This window comes from Aphelocoma coerulescens, chromosome 10, assembly GCF_041296385.1.
Source record: "Aphelocoma coerulescens isolate FSJ_1873_10779 chromosome 10, UR_Acoe_1.0, whole genome shotgun sequence".
NCBI lineage: Eukaryota > Metazoa > Chordata > Aves > Passeriformes > Corvidae > Aphelocoma > Aphelocoma coerulescens.
The window spans coordinates 10,485,850-10,511,264 of NC_091024.1; the positions used below are offsets into that span (position 1 = coordinate 10,485,850).

The window sequence follows — 25,415 nt, forward strand, 5'->3', positions numbered from 1 at the left end:
CCTGATCTTTTCATTAAAGGCTTCAAAAAAAAAATCTGTGATCAAAGGGAAATATTCATCTTATGCCGTATTCGGAAAGAGGAATTAAAGGAATCACCGGGAATGCGCACACCTGGACGGTGTGCCGAAGGCAGACCGAGGGAGTTCGGGGGCGCTACGGTCGCAGACTACATTTCCCACAATGCCACACGGCGCCCACGCAACCATTCACTGCCGAGGTTACACTTCCCATGATGCCCCGCATGGCGAGCGGGTTCCCGAGGAGCGCGGTGCGGCGCGCTGCCAGCTGGGATCTGCAGTCCCGCAGTGACGCGCGGAGCCGTCACGGGGGCGTTACCGGGGCGGGCGGGGCCGGACCGCCGCCAGCGAGGCCTTGTCGGCGGCGGGGGGGAGCCGGCCGGGCCCGCGGCCGCTGCACCATGTCCGCCTGCCACAGCTGCGCTGCCGCTGCCCGCCTCTTCGGCTCCACGCTGCCCTCCGCCCGCAGAGGTAACCGCGCTCGGGCCGCCGGCCTTCCTTCACCGGGCCCGGCGGGGTCAGGCCCTTCGGCCCGCGGCCCTGAGGGGGGCCCCGGCCCCGCCGCTGCCCTTATCGCGCTGTGACAGCGGCGGGGCACGGCGGCCTTTGCCCCTTTTTTGCTGCCTTTAACCTTTTGCTGGGCTCACCCGCGCGGTGCGAGTGTCGGGGGTAAGGGCAGTGCTGCGTGGTGTGAAGTATCGGAGAATTTGCCCTCGCTATGGGGAAATGTAATGCGAGAATAGTTCATTTCAACAGAAGCGATGCTCAGCAGCTGTCGGCCAGGGTGTGTTACCCCGCAGTGCGAGCAAATGTGTTTAATTGGCTTTAAAATGGCTTAATTACCTTAATTGATTAAAAGCTTACCTTCGTTGTAGCTTAAACTTGGAATATTTTTTATAAAGATGGGCTTAGTTAGCAAATTTAATTTTTTCCGACTTGGTAGAAGGACGAGACTGTGCAAACCACTCACTGGAAGTTGAAGTGGTGGGAAGCTGTTACTTTTTTACTTTCTTTGTCCTTCTCGTGGTGTTCTTGAGGGTACTGAGAGCAGACAAACCATGTGCTGCTTTGAGTGAAAGGTAGAGCACCCCCAAATTGTGCTGAAAATCCATCTGTTGCCACATTTGTGACAATATCTGCAATTACTGTACCCTCCGCAATAGCACGATGAGTCAGAGATCATTTACTGCCTTTAAGAGGTGAGTTAACTCTTTGTAGATGCCTTTACATTTATATCTCAGATATCACCTGTGCTGAAAGGTTCAAACCTGTACTTTCAAGTCCAGCTTGTCTGGCTTTATCCAACCCCCTCAAACAATAAACTTTAAAGCAAGTACTATTTTGAATTTATTTCAGAATTATCTTTTTTTTAAATTTGTGGGTTTTTTGGTCAGAACTAAGATTCAAAAGGGTTATATAAAAGAGCCAATGAGACTAAAATGCAGATAAAGTAATACAGCTATTTATCCATCATCCTTCAATGAAAGTTATTTAAAAATAAATGTATCATATTTTAGTGTATTTTTTCTATTACATTATATCTTCTGCCAGGTGCTTCCTTTGCTATGGCTGGGTGGTGCAAACTTGACAGAGTTCAGAGTGCACAGATCAGTGTAGTCAATCGAGTGTTATGTGGGACAGTTACAGTTTGTCACAGTCTCTCTGTCACTTTCCTGAGCAGTAGATGCCTCCAAGATCCCCCAGGCTTGGCCCCAAAGTCACTATTTATTTCATCAAGTATCACTTAAAGGTTAATATGATGTTAAGGAGCTTCCCATTGTTTCTTAATGCACAAATCCAAACGTGCTGGATTGGTTCCGTTGCTGCCAGCAGTGTTAGGAACACGTCCTTTGAATTTAGTGCTCAAAAAAAAAACCCACCTGAGCCGCCACTGCCAGGTGTGTGTGAGCATATCCTGCCAGCTGTTACATATTGGAACATTTATCAGTATCTGGATACATTCAGTGGCAGCTGCCAGGCACTGGGCTGAAATGTTGATTTCTCCTGAAAATCTCCCTCTGGGCTTACTGACGCAGGGACATATCGGTGATAACTTTCTTACTGCTTCATTGTGTAATTATACAATGATGTTTTGTTAAAAAAACACCACTCAGACCTCACGATAAGCACATGAGGCTTTTCATGCTTAGCCACAAGCTGATGTAGCAGTAATACTTTTTTTCCTGGTTTAGTTTTCACAGCTCAGTACCCAGTGCTGTGTAAGGTTTCACAGCTCATCCCATACAGTTCTCAGTGCATTTTCTGTCTCATAAGAGCAATCTGAATTAAAAGGAGGACTCTGAAATGTTTGAGCTTTTGTGTTAGTGCTTCAGCCTTTCTCCACAGGCCACATCTCCTTGTGTTGAAAGGAAAGTTGTGTGACTTCAGGTTTTCTTCAAGGGAGGTGAGGTGGTTATTTTATTTTAAGGGGTCTTCTAAACCAAATCTCAGTAAAGGAGCCTTCTATGAGGAATGAGCCTCCAAGACTGCTCAGAACAGCTATTGCATTGTGAACACTCACCAAAGCTTGTTCTTTACTGACAAGTGCACTTGGCACACGGAGTCATCAGAGTTCTCTGCACATTCAAAGACACAACTGCTTTTGAGAGCCAGCCAGCCAGTGTTTTCAAGTTTTCTGTGATGTTTTCATAGCTTATCCTGTGTAATCTAAAATGTGTTGCAGTGGCACTCAACAGAGGAATTTAAAATGGGGAAGCTCATTGATTGTTCTTCCTCCCTCATGTTTACAGACAGAAGCAATGCTGTTAGAGATTTTTAAAAGATTAATTTTTAGTTATGTTAAAAATAGCTGCAAGTCATCTTCAGGTTCAGGAATTTTAAGCAGCACGTAAGTTAATAAACCAGCTTCAAATCTCATTTGACACTGTCATCTTCATTGTGACTTTGCAGAGGCCTGTAGGAGTTTTCCTGGTAAATTTAGATTCCTCTTCTTTATTTTTCTCCCTTCTTGTTATAGTAACAAGGAGAATTTTCTGAGTATCCTCTTTCAGCTAAGTTTCTAGCTCTTGGTTATTTTTATTTCCTCTTTCAGAGCAAAGAAGCTGTACTCCTCTTGCCATTTTTACTTTTTCTTATTTTTTAAGAGTTTTTGGATTTTCAATAGGATTCTCTCTTCCCCATAACAATAAAACTGTGTATTACCAGCAAGTTTGTAATTGCCATTGTTGCTGTATAGCTCTGCTGTCAGTAAGGCACAGAGTCCTTATCAAAACCAGAGAGCAAGTGAGAAATTTGCCACTTTAAATGTGAGAGATGAGATATGGATTCCAGGCTGTTGTTGATGTTGAAATCACAAGCACAACATATGCTGGCTCACATCATACCCAGCCATGAAATGCAATCCTGCCCATGTTGCAAGAGGAGGGAAAGGCTGTTTAGTTCCTCAATGAGGTTCTTTTTCCATGTTGGCAATAAGGTATTTCAGCAAAGTTAAGGTTATGCTGAGTTTGCCTGTGCTGGCCTGGCAGTGAGTGCCAAATAGGACATGGCTTCTCAGTTTTCCTCAGCACAGATTTTGTTGCCAAGAGGTGCCTCAAATTCCTGGAAACTAATTTTTAGTGGAGTTCCCAAGTGAAAGCCAAATCCAGACGTGCAGTCATTGAGTCTGAAACACCTGATTTTTTTTATAATAAAGAGAGTCTTCAGAGGTCTTTCTTATTTTGGGGGTTGAATGATTTTACAATAAGAGCTGTAAGTTGATTGTGTTTGTCATTCTGAGGATCAGTTTCATAACTGGGATGTTCCCTATTTGATGCCACAATGGGATTCTCAATTGTCTGATATCAGAGGACCTGGAATTACTTTGGGGGTCGTTTTTGGAAAACCCAGGCAGCTTTTAATGAGATGAACATTAAGGTGGTGAAGATAATTTACTTTGATGACTGATATGTAGATGTTCAAAGCTGAATTCTGCTGCCAAAACCTTTAAGGGCCACTTAAAGTAAATCACTTCTGAGATTTGGTGGCAATGGAATCAAAACAGGAGTATTTTTAATATTTAACTTTCTTTTTTTTCTTGTGTTTTGGGGTTTTTTCTAGGTATTACTTGTGGTCGTACACGCATCCCCGTTTTAGGAAAACTTGGGACTTTTGAAACTTGTTCCCTAAAACGAATTCCTCTTAGAAACTTTTCAGAAACACCAGCATATTTTGCTTCAAAGGATGGTGCAAGCAAGGATGGTTCTGGAGATGGAAGCAAGGTAATTTCCACCCACTCAGGGTTTCAGTCGTTGATGTAAAATGTTCCTTAAATTTTTAATATTTTTTTAACTTAAAATTAGGTTAATCTTTAAATGTTGGCCAACTCTTGACATTTCTAATCCTTCAAATTGCTGCAGTGAAGAAAAAATAAACTGCATTGTGAATTTATTAGGAGGCAAACCTTATAAATGTCCTACAATGCTTTTCCCAGTTTTATAAATTTTTTTGCTCAGTGTAAGAGGACACTTGAAAACTTTATTGGATGTCATAAATCAAGAATAGGTTTCAGGATCTCATGAAAAAGTAGTAATCAGAGCTATTCTCCTTCAAAAGCCTGCTGCTCCCAAGTAGGCTTTTTCAAACTAAGTACATTTTAAATGTCTCTGGGTTTAGAACTGATTTGTGTTGAGTAAGACAAGTCAGTGAGGACATGAGATCGATCACCTGTTAGTCAGTTGTAATCTATTTTCATCTTAGTCATTCTCTATAATTATAGTTAATAAACAGCTTCTTCAGATAAATGATTACCTGAGAATAAAACTGCTCTTTAGTCAGCAAATAACATTTTGAGAGTTCACAGGCAATAACTTTGCCTTAGTATGGTGTGTTGTGAACCTGAGGAACTGTCCAGATGACACAGGTGTGTTCTGAAGGTGCAATTAAACTTTAAAAAAAAAAATTTAATAGTGTTTTTTTTCTTGAGAAGGGTTGTGAGGAGAAATCAGTAGGCAAGAAAGGTTTTAAAAATGGGGAACTGCCTTTAAAAAGGGAAGAGAGATTTTTACTGTTTCCTAAAATATGATAACTTTTATTAATCCAAGTATGAAGGCATAGAAGAGATGCAAGTAAAAAATACAGTATTTCCAAGCACTTTGAGATGTTTGATCTAGCATAGATTGCTACACCTGTCAAGGAAGTGAGAGGAGCTGTTGCTTCATAAACCCTTAGAATCCATGCAGTTGAGATAATAAAATACTCTTTAAATACCATTTGTTTTCTTGTCTGGCATTAAAACATTAAAATACACTATTAAAACATTCTTGACACAGCTTGTTACTGTTCTAGTGCCAGTCAAGCAGCTCTAATTCAGGTATGGGATACCTCTTCCATGGGCATCCAAAACTGGCAGACCTAGGAAATGCAGATGTGTGTACACCTCCAAGTGTTTGTCACATTCTTCTAAGTTTTCAAAGCCTTTAAAAAATCCTGACAATAGCTACTTTGTCATTCAGCTATTGCAAAATTCAAATTATTTTGATTCCATGAGCACACTGCTAAATGCCTACTTTACCAGCTCCATTGTTTGGGGCTAATTGTCTGGAAATCTCTTTCAGAAATCTGTTGGTGAGGGTGGTGGTAAAAAGTCAGGCTCTGGAAGCTCTGGGAAAGGAGGGAACCAACTGCGCTGCCCGAAGTGTGGGGACTTGTGCACACACGTGGAGACCTTTGTGTGTAAGTTTTCATTAAAACTTCCCTTTTTTTAGTAGGCACAGAAGTGACTTTATCATTTAACATAGTCCTGATAGGGAAGTTTTAGCCTACCTAATTATATGATGTCAGAAATTTTGTTATGCTTAGTTTGGCCTTGTTGGTGTAACCATTTATTGTCTCTGTGGGTACATTTGTGTAGTTCCCATGGTGTGTGGGAATGTGGTAGTGGAATTCACATTGCATCTGTGAATATTTTAAAAATAATTAATTGCATTGCATGCATAAAAAATAGCACTTTAACTACTGGTACTTCTATCTGTCTATTATATAAATATATGCTTAATTATATAGGTTTGTAATGTCTGTCCTTTCTTTCTTAAATAATAAAAGTTTAATCCTGCATTTACTGTAACCAAAGTGCTTATCCAGCAGAGGAATTAGTATCTGACAGATGGCTTACTAGAACAGTCTTCTATGGAAAAGTCAGAGCTACAATACATTCCAAACAGAAGGCTGGGAAGTCCAACTAGAAAATCCAAAATGCCTGTTCTCCAGCAGCAATTGCTACTTTTTTTTTCTTTGGAAGTGTAATCCTAATTAATGCCAGTTATGCTTTAGGTTCTATCAGACCTGAAGACATTTCATATCTCATTTCAACACTAATGAGACTAGCTTAGAAAACAGTTGTCAGAAAGCAAATACCCATTGTTGGTGGAGCTCAAGGAGGAAGTATCAAGTCATGATCAGACTTGTGCATTAAGAGGCTTAAGACAAGGTCAGCATAAACATGTTCAGCAGTTGTTAATATCACAGCTGGCAAAAATAATGAGTGGATGTGCTGTTATTTGCTGCTACTCATATAAAATAGGATTTAAAATGATCAAGTGTCATGAATTACAGGACAGTTCTATTATAATGTATTTCTTTATATTAGATAAAAGGATCAGTCCTCAGTTACTTTTTCCCCCCTAGAAATAAGGTTGTTTTTCTGGTTTGTTTGAAACTATAGGCAACAAGGTATTCTGCAAAACCTGGCACTAGTTTCTGGAACTAGAAATATGATCCTGTCTGGTGTTCAGTGTGGTCTCTCCCTGGACTAGGCGTGGTTGGAAACAGTGGAAGGATTTTTAAGCTTATTTACCTTCTTATGATTCACGAGTAGGCAGAGATGTTTTTGAAACTCTCACTTCACTGGTGTTTGCCTTGGTACTGCAGTTTGTGCTTTTATCTGGAAAAACCATTCAAGCATTGTCCCAGAATGATCCCTGGAAAGCAGAGATGTGATTTAGTGTTTTGTCAGTGTTGCTGGGAACACTTAAACATGCTTGGAGACTTCCTTGGGAACAGGATTTATTCATACCAACACTATGGGAGAACATATCTTGATATGTGCAATCTAAAATTCACAAGTAGTGAATCCACTGAATCCACTTGAGTTGAGCATGAGAATTAACACAGGTTCTGTAAACAGCTTGGGACTGGAAACCCACTTTTTTCCAAAGCTCCTGTGAGTTCTGGCGAAGTTTCCTCTGGACCTGTGTTATTCTGGTTTAGTCTTTTTGAGCACACTGCTTCCCAACCACACTGTATAAAGCACACTGCTTCCCAACCACACTGTATAAAGCAGCTGGAAAACAGAAGTTCTAATTATCTTTAAAATTATTTGAAAGAAGACAACAAAAACTAAGGAAAAGAAATGTGTCCCATTGTGCTCAAAATGAATGGGTTGCAAGTTGTATTAAGCCTACTGTAAGTTGATTTTTTTGGATAAGCCTTTGTTGTTGCTTAGTCAGGAAAAATGATAAATTTGCACAGCTCTGGTTTGAATTGCCAACCTGCAGAGCCTTAAATAAATAACTATAACCAAAGGAAAACATGCAATTAGCATTTGTTTCAGTTTAAATATTAGGTTTTCAGTCATTTTGAGAGAAGTAGAGAAACACAATACTGAATAAAAGCCACATTCATTAGAAAATTAATTGCCATTGAGTGACAGTGTGACAGGCTGGTTTTCCAGTGGAGTTTGTTTTTGATGGAGCTTCACTCTGTGTCTGCAAATCTTGCAGAAAGATTTGCTTGGCAGTGGTTTTCCAGTAATTAACAATGAAGGGAAAGTATGAGGCAAACAAAAAGTCATTTTGCTTTGACCGCCTTTCTCAGCAGTTCCTGTATTGTTTTGGGTTGTGAAAGTCTGTAAGGAGAGTTTCTGATCAGTGGAATAAGACTTGATCCTCAGATGTGGAGTGAAATCCAACAGCTATAAAGCTGATTGACATAAGAAGCCTTATCTGGTTGCTCCTTTTACTGTCTCCACCTGATGCCATTGGGTTTACTCCATCCTCCAGAGCAAGACTTCCCTGCTACTGTACATACTCAGAGGTTTCCTTGCTTTCTTTTTCCTGGTTTGGTTGGGATTTTTTTTTACCTTAAAGCAGTTTGATAGTAGCCCATTATCTCAACCCCACAAGTCTTCTGAAGTTTAATCCTCTGGTTGTTTTTGTTTCCTGTATGTTTTGTAAAAACCTGGCATTTCTTTTTGGCAAGGTAAGCTCACACAGACTTTAGTAATCCCTTTGCTAATGCAGCCTCTGTGGCAATGTTGTATGATTAAAAACAACACTTGACTTGCATTTTGGCACACTGTAAATATTTGCAGACATCTTAATGACAGGGAGGTAATGTGACATGGGTGTTCTTTGCTGTGCTTTTATGTGGTTGCTAAAAGAACATATGAAAACATGCCAGTATTTAGGATTAGCAAAGTTGCCTGCAACTCAATAGTGTACTCATTTTTTTTAGTGACGTTTTAAAAATGCCCTATTGTACTCTTACAGCCCATTCCTTATTTTCTGGGGGTTTTTAATCATTCATGTGGATCTCTAAAGGGAACAACCATTCTCATGGCTCTTCTATCCTAAATAAGTGTTGTATAAGGAAGGAGAACAGCCTCGTGGCACTGTAGTCATCACGGATATCAGAGGTGTTTTGAGTGAGCCCTGGGAGAAAGGCTGGGTTGTTTTTTTCCCCAACAATATTGTTGCTAAATAATAGTTACGTAAGAGGAATGGGTTCGTGCAAGTGGATCTCCATCACATTCCCATCAGTCAGATAACAGAAATTTGGAAGGTTGCTAGGAGAGTTTTCAGGCTGTTGCACAAAATTTCTTTCAAGTAAAGTTAATAAAGCTGTGTTGGTCACAGTATTAGTTGCTATATTCTTAAAGTGATCTGTTGGTCTTGCTTATCCAGGTATAAAGTGGGATTAATGGTAAGAAAAACCCCACCCACTCCTTGTTTGCTGATGCCAGTCCTATGGGAGACAACAAGTTATAAATAAGCAGCTTGTTTATTGCTAGAGGGTGTTGTTACAGACAGATCATGCTACAGTGTTCAAGCCATTTTCTAAAAACTTTTTATGATTTCAGAAATTCTGATATTGGAGTTTTTCATGGGGTTGTTTTTCTACATTTACTTTACTTTTAATTAAATACATTTACTAGTATATTTCCTTTAAATCTATCCTACTGCTTGTGATTTGCATTTAATAGCATAGTAGTATGGCTAGAAAGGATCTATTCTGAATTACTTTTATTATTCTTCTCTACTGTCTGTTTCTATTATTTCAAGTTTGCTTTGCCAAAGGAAAAGCAATGAAGGCTCTTATTTTCAGGCTTATGAAACCAACCTTTGCAGATTTCTTGAGACATAGTTCACAAGGCCAGCGGTAGGAGGGTTTAGCTTTTGGTATTTGAAAGAAATTTGTTCTAGTCTTAACAGTAAAAATAAACAAGCAGAAGATCTTGCAAAACATCAAAGTCCTCATGATCTGTTGCATACCACAGCTGCCTCTTGTTGGGATGAGCCCTTTGGGTGACCCCACTGTGCTTGGTGTCCTGGGCTTAGGTGACTCGGGCCTGATCCACAGTGTTCCAAAGCCAGTGGGATGCAGAGAGCAGGAGCTGCCAGAGCCCTCCTGTAATGCTGTCTTTGATGTTCTAGATTGCTTCCCTGCACTTAAACTGTTAGTTTGAGTTAGGAGCATTTCCTGCATAGCTAAAACCTTCATTAATTTTGTCTCTCTCAGAAGTGCAAAGTTTCCTCTCCTAAGTGTGGCGCTACTGGATAAGTCTCAAAAAGTTTTGTATTTAATCCATTGTCTGGTTGCTGCCCAGAATTGTATTTCTTTGGGGCAAATTGTATTCCCTCTGTGTTAAATTTCATAGGCCAATAATTGCTTTTAAATGTTCTAAGGTAAATGAGGGAGAAGTGTTGCGTAAACACATAGTGGTTGTGCTGTCTTACACGTGCTTGTCCTGTGTGATAAACTCGGGCAGAAGCAATTCCTCTTACTGTTTTGTTTGACTTTTTCTGCAGCTTCCACCCGTTTTGTGAAGTGTGAAAAGTGTCACCACTTTTTTGTTGTCCTGTCAGAGGCAGACACAAAAAAGAGCATCATTAAAGAGCCCGAGTCAGCAGCAGAAGCTGTGAAGTTGGCATTCCAGCAGAAGCCACCACCTCCACCGAAAAAGGTATGTTTTTAATTCCACCCAGTGTCCCCTTGTGTTGCAGCATGGTGAAATGCTTCCCTTAATCTGCACCAGGTGTGTAATGGGCTGCTGGGACAGAGCAACAAACAATAAAGATGATTAGCTCAAGATTAAACTTTGTGAGCTAGGTGACCCAGCAGAGCACTGATAAATGGAGCAAGTAGATCCAATAAAGGTATTTGAGCTTGTTTTCCTCTGTCTTTGTCTTGTGACTTCATTTTCTCCTTTGACCTTGAGGCTGACCTCATCCCTCACCAACCATATTATCTATTCTTTCTCACTATGGCCTTGCATTCTGTATCCTTATTTTAGCAGCTTCTTTCTGTAGCTGCAGGGCCTTTTATTTGGTGTGGTTTTGGGTGAGAGCTGTAGCTGATTAACTGGTGGCCATGATCCTTCTGAAGTCATTTGGTTTCCTTGTAGAGAATAGTGAGGAAGCCTTTTATGTTTCTCAGTTCCTGGTGGACTGTAATGATTTCTGAACCTGCACATGGCTCTGATAGGCCTCTTTTGAGAAATTAAGTGTTCTTAAAATTTCTGTTCCTCTTAAAAATTTAGATGAAAATGGCAACTGGTTTATATATTAGTGGGGCAGAACTGACAGGCACAATATGAGTGTGTGAGCACCGCGTTTTTAAAGTAAATTTGTCAACAGGAATATGTTTTGTATTTTAGATGTTGGTTTCTGTTTCTCAGGTCTGTAACTATTTAGACCAAAGTCCATCTTTGGCACAATATACTATTTTTCCTTTTCTGCTGCAAGGTGCTTTAGAAATGTTACTAAGATTAAGCTATTTTTCAGATTTACAACTACCTCGACAAATACGTTGTTGGTCAGTGTTTTGCCAAGAAGGTGCTTTCAGTTGCTGTGTATAATCATTACAAGAGAATCTACAATAATATCCCGTCTAACCTGAGACAGCAAGCAGAAGTTGAGAAACAGACTTCTTTAACACCAAGAGGTTTGTATGATATTTGCTATTTTTCTGGTCAAATAAATCACCATTTCAGGGCCCTAACTTAAGAAATCCAAGGAAGGTTTTACCCTGACACTAGATGTTCTATAACTGAAATGATGTAAAAGAATTTCTACCAAATATAACTTCCATTGTGAACTTCTGTGATTTATTTAAATGGTAGTCAGAAGGTTTATGGTGCTTACCATATGTTTAGCCTTTTTTACTGATACATATTATGGGGTATTCTCCTTTAACTTTCTAAAGTGAGCCTCCTAAATTTTTCTTTCTAATCTCATTTACTGCTTAACAGTAAATCTGCTGCTTAATCTGCAAGCAACAATGCAGATCAGGAAGGTGATATTTTGCGTAGGTAAATTGATGAGTACTTAGACTTCTAACTTCCCTTGCTTCTGCTGGCAGCATCTGCTGGTCACCAGTGTATTGTTTCATATCTAGCAGGTGTAGATGGAGTTACTCTTGGCAGTACTTTTGCTGCTGAGCAAGTGTGTAGCTATGTTGATCTAATTTATTTTTAGAAGCAGGATTAAGTTGCCACCTCTGACTCAAAAGCGTACCTTGGGTGGGTTTTTTTTAAGGTGTTTTGTTCTGTCTTGCAGAAGTTACCATGTTAAGCAAACAGAAATTTTCTTTGCTTTTTGAATTTACTTAAAGAAGTCTTTTAACTGAGGAGGGAACATTAGTAGCACTGTTCTGGTAATGGTAAGAGAGCAGTTGTGTGCCTGGCACTAGAAGTTCTGACCCTCCACAGGGAGATAACATGGTCCATACCCAGAGAGACTGACAGTGAATGTTTACATATTTCAGAGTTCTGTCCTATAACAAAGTCTTACATTGTAACACTCAGGGAGAGTTTAAGGAAGCCTTTTCAAACCAAAATTGTTACTGTACTTTTTTCCTTCTATAATTGGTTCTAAAGTGAAAATCTAATCAGAGGTAATACATTTGTTACTGTTTTAAGAAGTAGAAAGCTTGCTGGCGTTTTAAAATCATGCAGGTTGGGTTTTGGGTTAATTTTGACAGCAATAAAAAATAGCTCTGGTGGGGATTTCTTGTTAGAAATACATTCATAGACAGTGATAAGATGTATTCAGAAGAGGGCAAGAGGTGGAGAATTTATAACCTTTTATAAACTTACATTTTTATTACTGTTTTCATCCTCTCTCTTAGAATTAGAAATCAGAAGACGGGAGGATGAGTACAGATTTACAAGTAAGTGAACCCTCTCCTCATGTCCTCCTCTGCAATACCTACTCTTATGACATGCAGAACAGTCTTTAGTGACTGCTAGTTTGAAATGCTGGGTGAAGTCCAGTTCTTGTACTTTTTCATCATGATAATCAACAGCTTGGGTTTATTTCTTCTCATGTCTTAAAAAATATATAAGAAATTACAGTTAAAATGAGTACATTTGTAAGGACTGAAAATTTCTCTGGCTTTTAATGCAGAGGAACGTTTTCAGGTAATCCACTGTGCCATTGGAAATTCTTTTCCTATATGCCTATGCAAAAGCATGGTTGGAACTTCTGTACGTGTAATAATTGTGCTGTATTTCTGTTGCAGTCCTCTCTGTAAGCTTCTGTACAAACAGAATTCTAGATTTGCAAAAGAACCAAGCTGTTACTGTGTGTTTAAGGTAACAACAGACCTTGTTGGTACTCAAACAGTGCTGTTTTGTTCTCTTCAGAACTCCTGCAGATTGCTGGAATCAGTCCACATGGTAATGCTTTGGGAGCATCAATGCAGCAACAAATGAACCAGCAGATACCTCAGGAAAAACGGGGAGGAGAAGTACTAGATTCACCCAATGATGACATTAAACTTGAAAAAAGTAATATTTTGCTGCTTGGACCAACTGGATCAGGTATACAGCTGCATGTTTTTTATAGGCATCCTGTTTTTCCATGGAATTTGTTGTTAATGAGTGATTTCCCTCTTCTGTGATTATTCAACTTGGTTTATAAAAAACCTAAATGTGAATTTCAAACTGGGATTTCAGTGCTTTCATGACATGTTAACATGCTGAGCTAGTGACCTTAAAAAGGAGCAAGCTGTAGTTGTGTGGTTTTCTTTTTTTCTATTTTTAATGCCTATATTTACTGACTGAATAAAAGATGTCACTTTGACTAAGCTGAAATAAAAGGCATTTATAGTTTCTCTGCTTAGGTGGCAAGCTGAGATGCTGCAGTTAAGACAGTGCTGTTTCACCTCTAGGACAGATTAGCTGCAGGGGCTTGGAAAGAGAGATTATTTTGTATGTTCATAAGACTTGGGAATGTTTGTGCTGAAGTGATGGCATTTGCAGACTTTTTGGGAGAACATTCACTAAACAATATTTTAATTCTGTTTCTTCCCAACTTCAAAGCAGGAGCAATTGGACTTTGCACTGCACCCTGAGTGTCTGCAAAGGACTACTGATTTATTTAATCTTTAAACTCTGCAAGTACATGTATTATGGTTTTTATATTGTGTGATATTTTATTTGTGATACTGTATGCATTTCAAGCTGCCTTAAATGTGTATTATTAAACTAAAACCAGAAATACAGCCTGCCAATGTAAAAACCACTGCTTACGAAAGCTATCTCCTTTGTAAAATATTCCTATATTAAGATGCTGGCATGATTCAGAATGTCTAATAAGAGTAACAACGATCCTGTGGTAAATCCTAGAATGGTTTGGGTTGGAGGGTACCTTAAAGCTCCCCTCATTCCACCCCTGCCATGGGCAGGGATACCTTCCCCTGTCCCAGGTTGCTCCAAGCCCCGACCAACATGGCCTTGAACACTTCCAGGAATGGGGCAGCCACAGCTTCTCAGGGCAACCTGTGCCAGGGCCTCCTGCACCTTGACAGGAAGGGATTTCTTCCCGATATCTCATCTAAACCCGCCTTCTTTCAATTTTAAGCCATTCCCCTTTGTCCTGTTACTATACATCCTTGTTAAAAGTCCCTGTCCAAATACTTGGATTTGTGTGCTCTAAGAGAAATGTGTGGCAGTTCTAACATGCAGCTTTTACTTTATCAGGTAAGACCTTGCTGGCTCAGACTCTGGCTAAATGCCTAGATGTACCTTTTGCTATTTGCGATTGTACCACCTTGACTCAAGCTGGCTATGTTGGGGAAGACATCGAATCTGTCATCGCAAAACTCCTGCAAGATGCCAACTACAATGTAGAAAAAGCTCAGCAAGGTAAACTTCTAATGTGTGTTTCAGAGACTGTGTTAATTTTGCCTAACTGCTCTGAGCTTTTGAGACCACCACTATTCCTGAAATTGGTGTTCCTGCTGCATGTATTCAAAGTTTAAATCAGACAGAATAAACCTGAAAAGAGCTCAAAGTGTAGTGTAGAGCTCTTGTAGTTTTGTTTTTGTCCATAATTGGACAAAATTGCACGTCTTTGCAGTCCAGAAGTGGAACAGACTGCTGCTCTCTCAAATGTTATTATTTTCTGTAAATTCTTGCTTCTCTTTAAAAGTAGGGTCATCTTTAAACCCATTTTCTGTAACTGCAGGAATCGTTTTTCTGGATGAGGTAGATAAGATTGGCAGTGTTCCTGGTATTCATCAGTTACGGGACGTTGGGGGAGAAGGTGTTCAACAGGTAAATACTTCCATGGAGTGATTTTACTTCCTGAGTGAACAGGATGTATCATCCTGTCATGTCAAACAGCATGGGAATTTATGGAGTCATAGTTCTTCAGTTTCTTAATTGTCCACCTTCAAAAGACACATCTTTCCTCTTGAATTTCTTAATTTTAAAAGCATCATCTCAAAAGCAAATTGAGACTTCCTCATGGAAATGTTTTAATTGAAAAATGTCTTTGCAGCATTCAGACAGCCAGTTCATAATGTAGGCAAGAACAGATAACATTTCCCACTTAAACAAAACTGTTAAAAGCAGCTAATCATGACATGCATAATGTGCATGGGAACCACATTAAAGGAACATTTTTGTCCTTGAGTGGGATTGTCTCATAGGGAAAACTGACTTCTTTGCACACTTACTGTTACTATAAAGGCATAAGGGAGCAAAAAATGCATCTGTGAAAATGACCATAGCATGGTGTGGCCTCTTATATGATGCTACACAGTGTTAATTTTTTATTGCTTATTTCTTCTTTCCTTCTTAGGGCTTGTTAAAATTACTCGAAGGCACAATAGTAAATGTTCCAGAAAAGAATTCTCGGAAACTACGTGGAGAAACGGTGCAGGTTGACACAACAAACATCCTGTTTGTAGCTTCTGGTGCTTTTAATGGTCTTGACAGAATTATCAGCAGGAGGAAAAATGAAAAAGTGAGTGCGTCAGGCTGTATCTGAGCTGGAAAAATCATCATCTTAATTACTGTTTGCAATACTGACTTTTACAGGTCTTGACATATTTGTAAACACACTAAATTTCTTTTTTTCAGCAAGTGGTGCTAAAAGGCATCTTCATCTTGAAATACCTGGTCATGCAGTTCACTGTTTTGTAGATTAATGTCTGGGACAGGGGTCTTGCTGCAGCGTTCTGACAGAATGTGCTCCCTGTTTCTACACAAAAGGAGTGACTGAAATTCAAGTTACTGTTCATGTTAATTTGTGTAGCTTCCCATGTAAGCAAACTTGCCTGCATTTGCTTCACTTATGAAGCGTCACTGTAAACTGGCCAGAATATGTTGATAACCTTCTTTATTTTAAGAAAAAATTGCTCTTGTACTGATGTATTAATCCTTCACTGAGGGAATTCCATTTTATAAGAAACTGATTGTGTGCTAGAGGTCTAATTTTATGCTAAGTAGTTTCTTGAGCTTGAATTAGTATGTAATGACATAGCAGTCACTGCAGATTATTTAAAACTCATGGAAAGTGATTTATTTACATAAAGAAAGCTCAGTTATTGCAGTTCTGTAAGCAGAACATGTTTATCTTCCAGTACCTAGGATTTGGGACACCATCTAACATGGGGAAAGGCAGAAGGGCTGCAGCAGCAGCTGATCTTGCCAATATAAGTGGAGAGTCTGACCCACAGGAAGATATTGAGGAGAAGGATCGCTTGCTGCGCCACGTGGAAGCCAGGGATCTCATCGAGTTTGGCATGATTCCCGAATTTGTGGGACGTTTGCCTGTTGTGGTTCCTCTGCACAGCCTGGATGAGAAAACCCTTGTACGGATTCTTACAGAGCCACGGAATGCTGTGGTTCCTCAGTACCAGGCACTATTCAGCATGGATAAGGTTTGAATTTTTATTTGATGACTCTCTGGTATTCTTGTTTATAAATAGTGTTGTTTTCAGTAATGCTTGTACTCAACACAGTCATAAATGAAATACTTAACTGAACTTCCCATTTTTCTCTGTAGTGTGAATTAAATGTAACTGAAGATGCATTGAAGGCTATAGCCAGACTGGCCCTGGACAGAAAAACTGGTGCCAGAGGTCTTCGATCTATAATGGTGAGTAAATTAAGTCTTACAAACAGTAAATGAACATTCCTGGATGTGTGTAAGGACCTAATTGTGACCATTTCCTGTCAAAACCACACTTAGTTCTGGTACTTACATGGACACAGTAAGTCCTTCTAAAGCTGTGAGTATTCAAGAGTTCTTCCAAGAAGACTCTCTAGCTCTGAAAATTACTTGCCCTCTTGTAGAAGAGGGCATACAGAAATATTTTCCCCTCTATTTTCTTGTAGGAAAAGCTGCTGTTGGAGCCCATGTTTGAAGTACCCAATTCTGACATCGTATGTGTGGAAGTTGACAAAGATGTTGTAGAAGGCAAAAAAGAGCCAGGATACATTAGGTAAAACCGTAACAGAAGTAGCAGAACAGACCAGTAATACAACTAGACAGGTATTCTGATGGAATAAACACAAATCCATGCACACAACCTAAAAAAGATTCAATGCTTTGTCTATTGTACACAGCTGAATTAGTGCCTGTTCTGTCCTAGAGACTTTGGATTTGTATTACTTTAGTTTTTAAACAGAAATTTAAAAATAAGCATATGTGAAGTAACTTTTGTGTATGTATACCTGTAGAAAGAGAAGTAAATTTTAAGTTAACAGTAAAAATTTGAAATTCATTTGGGACTGTACTGAAATTTCTGAAATGAAACTGTTTCTTTCCTCCTACTTTTTACCTCTGATATGGGGTTTTTGATACAAGCTCTGGGCTACTAGAGTTTTCTGCGTTACTCTTGCAGCAGTGGAGAGACAGAAAGGCACATCTATTGATTTGCTGAACTCTAAACAATCATTTTGATGTTGTAAAGATTATGGTATTGATGTGGAATGTTGAAAGCACTGCACAAATCTGGATTAAAAAAAAGAAAAAGGATTTTAGTGAATGATGGATGGAGATGAGAGGGAATGGGTCAGGTGAAAACTGGTTAAAAAATTTCAGGTCTGAAAGTTACTAACTGTGTCTTGGTTTCTACCACTGACAATGTTGTTTGAGTGGCTTTCTCCACTAAGGCACATTTACTCATTTCAGCACCTTGTCTGTCCTGAAGCTTGGCTCAGCCTGGTGTGGGTGGAGGGAATGGAAAGTATTACACTGATGGTTGCTTTAAGTGATTTTTGTATAGCACCAGAACTACCAAATTTATTGATTAAATCAAACAACTTACTGAAAATCAGAAGGTTAATTGAATTCAATTAATGAGACTGTGTGCTGGTGGCACTGCAAATGTGCACAGCAGCATTTCCAGATCAGAAAGTCAGAACTTTTGCCATGGGGCACTGTGCAAGTGACGTGTTTGTCAGAAGCTATGGAAAGTGTCTCTTGCTTTTTTCCGCAATTTCCAAGGTATCTGATGATTCCTTTCAATCCTAGGGCTCCCACTAAGGATTCGTCAGAAGAGGAGTATGACTCTGGAGTGGAGGAGGAAGGCTGGCCTCGACAGGCAGATGCTGCAAACCATTAAACGCTGTCAGAACTTCCACCCACAAAAAGCTCACTCGGTTCTTTCTTTACGATTGCCTCTGGCTTCAGCCTGATCCTAAAGGCACCGGATCTGTCTCGGATACGATTCGTGATGAGGAACTTCATTAGCTAAATCAGACTGTGTATTTTATTGCAGCATCACATTGATTTGATGGACAGAGTGTGGACTGGGATGGCATAATGTTCAAATATGAATTGTATATTACACTTGTTCAATTAAAATGTATAGCAAATGCAGCAGCACCCGCACTGCCTTTGCCAGAAACTAAACCAGCAGTGCGGGTGCTGCCAATAGTTAGATTTAACAATAATGTTACTCTACAAATGGGAAATCAAAATTAATGTTTAGTAGAGGGTGAGTAAACTATCTTAGCTCCTGGTACGGCTCACAGGGGGTTATGTTCAGGTCAGTGTTAAGAGTCCTGCTGGTGTGTGAAACCCAGCGGGTGCTGGAGTGACTTGTTACATTGGTGGGGGAGGAAGCCCTTTTGGAAAAACTGGGACACACTTTATGATACTGCTGGGAGATTCTGCTAAAATGTGACACTGGTTTGTTACAGTAATTTGAATATTGAATAATACCCTTCACATCTCCATTGGGAGCTGTAGTCACCTTCGAAACTGTGAAAGAAGGTGAAATCAGTTATTTGCTAGTTTTCCAGAGGGGTAAACAAGATACCTAGGAAGCGGTAAAACCATTTGAATTTGGATAAGAAGTCACCATAAATTTTTAAATATTAATGTTCTAATATAGTACATTTTGTTTAACATATTGGAACTATCATGCATCAATTTTTTGGTGCCAGGTATTTGCCCAACCTATCTTAAAATGTTAAGAGATGAAATAAGTAAATGTATAATATTTTTGCTGTAATCAGTAGTGATTGTTCACATGACAGTGCTTTTTAAGTTATATTCTCAAATGCTAGTATTGCATCTTGTGGGTTTGTCTTTGATTTTTAGTCTCACAGCAAGCAATCCTCCCTCTTCTGTTCTCCACCAAATTAATTCAATCCTTTACGAAAGTCTTTGTAAAAACACTAAAGGACCTGTATAGTTTTGATTTGTTTCAGGAATTAAAATTGTTGCTTACAACTTTGTTTTGTCCTTCGGTGAAAATGTGGACTTGAGTTTCCCTAAAACTTTAATTCACACAATTTAAATAAAACTTTCATCCTTCTTTTCAGTCTATTGGATGTTTTAGGACAGGAAAACATACTGAAAAATCTATTGACCCTATTTTTGTCATTAATTTTTGTCATGTAAATTTTATGTAATACTTGTGTTCTTCCCTAGCAGCAGTGTGACATGCAGTTGTAGCCAGGTGCAACAGATACTTCCTGTGAGATTTCAGATTTTTTCAGGTTAAATGACCCACTCATGATTCAGAGAAAGCTGCGTTTGGTGTTGAGGATGTTTCTAGAAGCTTGGTCCCCTTGAAATGGGAATCTGTGTTGAACTATCTGTAACTGCATCCTCACTTTCCTTTTTGTAGAGTGAAAAGATAATAACAGCTTTTAATTCTGAATCCTTTAATTCAAATCCTTTTTTAAACAGATAGAAAAAACCACAACATTTTACGTGAAACTGTTCAACAACTTAGTTTTGAAAGTTGTTTGGAATTATGTAACCAAGAACTGTTTTTAAGGAAACAAAAATGCCGTGTAACTACAGTTTGTACTTCACCTCTGGCGTTTGAATAAAAGCGAATATTCAAGCAGCGGAGAGTTGTCATCCCTGACGCCATCCCACATATTTGAAGTTTTAGGAGTAGTTTTTGAAACTTAAGTGGGGCGAGAGGCGGGCGGGCCGGGTCCTCCCGGCCGCCAGGCGGCGCTGTGGCGCTGTGCTCCGGCGGGAGCTGAGGCGGCAGCATGGCGGCGCGCTGAGGGTTGTGCTGGGATCATGGCGCAGCCGCCGCCCTTCCCCGCCCGCCTCCCGCCGCCGTTCCGCGCTTTCCCACCGCCCTTCCCTGGCCCCGCCGTCCGCCCAGCGCCCTTCGCGGTGGGGCCGGTGGCACCTCCCCCTTTCTTCTTGCCGCCGCCGCCGCCTGCGGGTGAGGGGGGACCGCGCTTCCCGCCGGGCGTCCCCTACTTAGCGGCGGCCCCGCCGCGGGCACCGGCCGAGGAGGAGGTGGTGCAGCGGCAGCAGGATGAGCTGTGGCTGTCGCAGTTCTTGGGCCGCCGCCACGCCGCTCCCTCGCCGCCACCGCCGCCCGCCGCCGGCAGCCCCAGCAGCGCCCGGGCCGTGGCGGTGGCGGCGCTGGGGCGGGTGGCCCGGCTGACGGCGCTCTGCCGGGCCCTGCGACGCAGCGAGGACGAGGGCGACGAGCCGGGCTGGGCCCGGACGCGGGAGGAGGCGGAGGCGGCGCTGCGGGAGCTGCGGGAGGTCGTGCGGCCCCTGCGGGAGCCCGGCTACGGCGAGGCGCTGCGCAGGAAGGCCGAGAGGGCGAGGAAGAGGAGGCTGCGCCTGCAGCGGAGGAAGCACGAAGCTAAGGCGGCCAAGGAGGAGGAGGCGGCCCGGGCTGCCGAGCGGGAGGCCAAGATCGACCAGTGGCGGGCTAAGTGCATCCAGGAGGTGGAGGAAAAGAACCGGGTACGGTCCCGAGCGCCTGGTCCTGCCTCTCCTCGGGGCTCCAGGACAGCGCGTCGAGTGGGGCTGACCTGCCGGTAACGGGGTCACGGCGAGCTGTGCGTGTCCCACACCTGGCTTTGACCCCTGCGCTTCAGTGGGTGCCATCGAGGTGCTGCATGACTTCAGCATGCTGAGAGACGTGCTGTTTCCAAGGCCTGCAGTCCTGCTTCTTCCTTAGAAGTCTTGGATATCTCGGTTTTGCCCTCATATTCTAAGCCTTGACATGAAATTGGGGTTTGTTTCTGAACTCCTGGAGGTTTTCCTCTCTGGTTCCCAGTGTCAGCCTACCCATACAGCTCACAGCTACCCTGTGGTGGTCAGTGCTGTTTCAGTATCCATCAGCCTTGCCTCCTGCTTTCATCCTTCTAAAGCTTGTGGTTTGCAAGCTTTTTGATCTCATCAGGAAGTAAAACATCTCCAAAGCAAAAAAAACCCACCTCAAATTAGACTCGTTGGGAAGTGCTGTAGGCACCTTTCTGATAGTTTTTGGCTAAAGAGCTCCCTTTCTGCTGGTTTGCTGCTGGGATGGTCCAGAGCAGCTGCTGGGGAAGGGTTTGTGGTCAGACTGTGGCAGGTTAATGGTCTTTAATTGCAGAACTGTGGAACTGGGATGGTTTCTGTTTATTGTTAGATATTTTCCTTAAATTTCTGTGGTTAAAGGCTCTCAGGCTTTCACAATTCATAAACCATCTAGGAAGTGTTCAAAAATGTCTGGATGTGGCACCTGAGGACATGGTTTAGTGGTGAACATTGTGGTGGTGCTGGGTTGACAGTTGGACTTGATGATCTTTTCCAGCTTTAACAGTTCCATGATTCAGCCCAAATGTATGAGTCCCACGGCATTCTTTTTTGTTTTCTTAACTCTGTGGTGTTTTGGCCTTTTTTTCATAAAGAGGCAAGGCTGGATGGTTGACTTGACTTACTGCTATTACTATGAAGTCACTCTGCTCTCTGGTGCTTTGCTAATCTCTGAAAATACCATTTGATTCTTGTCTTCGAGGGATATTTCACACATCTTGTCTGTTTTTTTCCTTCCTTTCATAGGAACGAGAGCTGAAGGCTGCTGCTGACAGTGTCCTGTCTGAAGTCCGGAAGAAGCAAGCGGACACAAAGAGGATGATGGACGTCCTGCGTGGGTTGGAAAAGCTTCGGAAACTGAGGAAAGAGGCTGCTGCCAGGAAAGGTTAATTACAAGATTGATCCAAACTTTTAAAATTGCACATGCAGGAAATAAGATGAGGGTGCCCTGTGCTGACTAACAAGGTGCAGCTTCAAAAAGCTGTCTCTTTATTGTGATTTTAATTACAAGAATAGGTACAAAATGCTGAATTCAGTGTTTGTGTTCCTATGTTTCCAAGCACTTTCTAGAAGCAGGATTATTCCAGTAAGAATTCCATCTGTTAACAAGGTTAAGATCATGTTCCTCTGAGATTCTGCCAGCTCTGCTCTCAAGTCAGGTAACAAACGCCCTTCTGAATATGAAAACTTAAAATCACTTTTCTTTCTGCTCAGGTGTCTGTCCACCCCCCTCAGCAGATGAAGCATTTGAAAATCAGGTGGAGAGTCTCAAAACATTGCTCAAAACTCGCACAGAACTGTATGAAGCTGAGGAAAGAGCATTAAGGGTTATGCTGGAGGGAGAACAGGAGGAGGAAAGGAAGAGGGAAATGGAAAAGAAACAGAAGAAGGAGAGGGAAAAACTACTACAGCAGAAACTGGAAATGGATTCCAAGCTGTTTGGGGATCCAGGTAAATTTTGCATGCTATTCTCAGCAGTGTTTTTCCATACCACATCCCCATCTCACAGACACTGGATTTGAAATGCAGGCACAGATCTGGTTGAGAAAGGGATCATCCACTGGAGTAATTTATGGTCTGAGAACGGGGGATAAACATAATGCTGTTAACACTCGTGGTGTAAGAGGAACTGTTGAGCTCTTCGACATGGACTGCAGTACATCTCAAGCTGGTTTCATAATGTTTTGCAAGAAGAGGTTGTAGATTAAACTGAAGTGAGAATAAAAAGAATAGATTGAAGACTTCCAGAACCCAATAGGTGCTTTATTCTGGTGCTTTGGTAAGTGTGACTCAGGTAATCGGTAAAGATTCAGTGTCCGTATGTTCCCTGTATTTAGAGGGTGGAGTCAGGAGAAGTTTTGCTAGTCTTGGCTTTCCTCTGACAGCTGTGGTACGGACCAGGAGATGTGTAACATGTAAACAGTCCTTCATATATTATCTAGGGACCTGATTTCGGGTTACAGCTAGGCAGTAGCAAATGATTTGGCAAATCTGGGGCTTCTGAGACTCACTACAACGGAAGGTTTTTCCGGATTATTAAACAGTTTCTGTGTCTGTGTTTTCACAGCTGAATTCCCGCTCGCCCATCTACTGCAGCCTTTCAGAGACTACTACTTACAAGCTGAACATTCTGTAGCAGCTCTAATCCAGATCAGGTAAAACCAAAGAAAGAATTTTATTATCAGAGATGACAAACACTGTTTTTTGCAATTATAAATTCAAGGCCCCTTTTGGTTTGTCAGCTTCCAAATATGGTTATGCAATGGATTGTTCTGTTTTTTTTCAAGTTTCTTGCTTGAGTCATATCCAACAGATGCTCATGTGAGGCAGAGTGCACTTCCATGCATGACCATTCCATTTAACACCAGAACATTGAATTTTCACATTTGTCTTTTGAAAAACAAGTTTAAGAGTAAAATTATAGAGGGTTTTGTATTGATCAGTAACATCTATGTGGGTATATAATAAATCTTACCACCAAATAAATCCCAGCTCTCCTCTCAAACAATGCTCTCTCTGTTAAAGGCATGAATGGGATCAGTACTTGGTGCCAGCTGACCACCCCGAAGGAAGCTGCATCCCTCCAGGATGGGTTCTTCCAAGTCTCCCCACCAATGACACTTGGGCCACTGCTGTCAGATAATTTAGTTATAAAGTATTTTAACTTTGGAGGACTGCTTCATTATAATTGCATGTGTAAATATGAGAGGGTCCAAAGAGGAAATCTCGTCCTCTCTTTCGGCAGCCAGGTTCTGGAATGTCTTTACTGGAACATCTTGAAAAAAAGTTTAAGAATTGTTTTTGCTGATTGACTGTGCAGGGAATTAGCTGAGCAAGCCCAGAGCTGCCAGGCCTCTCATGGTGTGGAATTACAATCCTGCTGCAAGTTCTTGTTAAATCTCAATCTTAATAAAGGAACACTGCTGATTGTGGTATTTGTGCCAGTACTAATATCCCATTTTTAGTGGCTTTTGTCTTTATAAAGGATGATGAAAACTTCAGAAATGAAGAAATTTAAAAAAATAAGATGAGATCATTAGTAAATATGTTTTTCTTCTTAAATGAAGCATGTCAAGCATCACTGTCAAAATAGGTCCTGTATTTTTGGGTGTAGAGACAAACCTATTACAAACGAATTCTGAAGTACAAACAAGACAGGGTTTTTCAAGGTTGATTAAAGCAGCTGCTGCTATTTTACTTTTGTGGACTAAAACTGATACCAAAACATGGAAAAAATTCCCAGTTGTGGTGAAATAGGTCAGATAGCCATGCGAATAAATACAAATGTGATGAATAAGCCTGCTGGAAAAAAAACTAATAAAATCTGAAGTCTAACCTACTGCAAGTGTTTTGCCTATGTAGATATTTTTGTATAGGGACACATCATGCCTATAGTATTTGATTAAAAACCACAGCTTTATTTTGTAAGTTGTTTTTTTTTATGTAGAACAAATAGAGAAAAAGGGATTTTTGGTTTTTTGTTTAAAGCATTTTCATGCTGGGGGAGAGATTTGTTTGAGTATTTTGCATCAAATACAACTCCAGCGAGGAGAGAATTGTTGGGAAAAGGTTTGTGTGAAGGAACTTCTCCCTCCTGCAAGGTGACAGAGGCATCTGATGTCAAAGCTTTCCATGTTCTGGACAGTTTTCTTGTAACTGTGATGGGCCATATGGATTTGGAGCTTTGCTGTTGTATGCAGATTGCTGTGGCACCTTTCCAGAGCTGCAGTCCTTATTCTTGTTTAGCCCCAATGTGTGGGAATCAAATTAATCTCTCCAGTGCTTTGCGTCTTGGCGTCACAACAGTGCGTAATTCATGCACGTCATTGCCTAAATTCAATACTTGAGCCTTAGGTGTAATGTTAGTAGTGTCCTCGCTGAACCTTTGCACTGGTTTCTGTCAGTAACAGACGTGAACTCGTAGTTTCTGATAGAATATGAGTGCAGAAGTTTGCAGTTTTTGCTCACCTGTAGCACCCCAAAATACAGATTGCCATGAAGTCCTCTGCAGGTGTCATTCTGATTTGCTCTTCCCTACATCCTCCCATCCCTAATGTCACTTCCAGCATCTCATTCCTCCAAGGCCAATCCTGGGGAGTCTTCCCTGATGAAAACACACAAGTTCAAATATAAAAATAAAAAAAACTGCATAAAACCAATACAAACCCAACAGTTTCAGTTCAGGCAGCTTAGTGACCAGAGGATGCTCTGCTTAAACAATTAGGCTCCTTATACCATCAGCATGTCTGATGGAACAGGCCAGCCACTTAAGCTATGATTATCTTAAAGCTGTCCAAGTCAGCTGCTTGTCTGACACTGCAGGAATTTAAAGAGCTGAGCAGTAGATAAGGAGGCAGAAAAGCAGCA

General features: G+C 41.0%; 2 protein-coding genes across 4 annotated transcripts; both read left to right on the top strand.

Moving 5' to 3' along the window:
* Positions 1–62: 62 nt before the first annotated feature.
* Positions 63–19,296, top strand: CLPX (caseinolytic mitochondrial matrix peptidase chaperone subunit X). Of its 3 annotated transcripts, none has more exons than XM_069025683.1 (14): positions 63–489; positions 4,078–4,238; positions 5,574–5,691; positions 10,044–10,198; positions 11,019–11,178; positions 12,364–12,405; positions 12,881–13,057; positions 14,219–14,383; positions 14,706–14,794; positions 15,324–15,488; positions 16,108–16,407; positions 16,533–16,625; positions 16,865–16,971; positions 18,006–19,296. In XM_069025683.1, exons 1-14 carry the CDS (start codon positions 63–65, stop codon positions 18,094–18,096), a joined length of 2,250 nt encoding a protein of 749 aa, XP_068881784.1. In that variant the 3' UTR covers positions 18,097–19,296. The 3 variants fall into 3 exon arrangements, with proteins under 3 accessions (XP_068881784.1, XP_068881786.1, XP_068881785.1); XM_069025685.1 differs by having other exon boundaries at positions 16,865–17,021; positions 18,006–18,116; XM_069025684.1 differs by lacking the exon at positions 12,364–12,405.
* Positions 19,297–19,904: 608 nt separating this feature from the next.
* PDCD7 (programmed cell death 7) lies at positions 19,905–24,388 on the top strand. Its single transcript, XM_069025690.1, has 5 exons — positions 19,905–20,711; positions 21,795–21,933; positions 22,263–22,499; positions 23,116–23,203; positions 23,574–24,388. Exons 1-5 carry the CDS (start codon positions 20,022–20,024, stop codon positions 23,689–23,691), a joined length of 1,272 nt encoding a protein of 423 aa, XP_068881791.1. The 5' UTR covers positions 19,905–20,021; the 3' UTR covers positions 23,692–24,388.
* Positions 24,389–25,415: the final 1,027 nt, after the last annotated feature.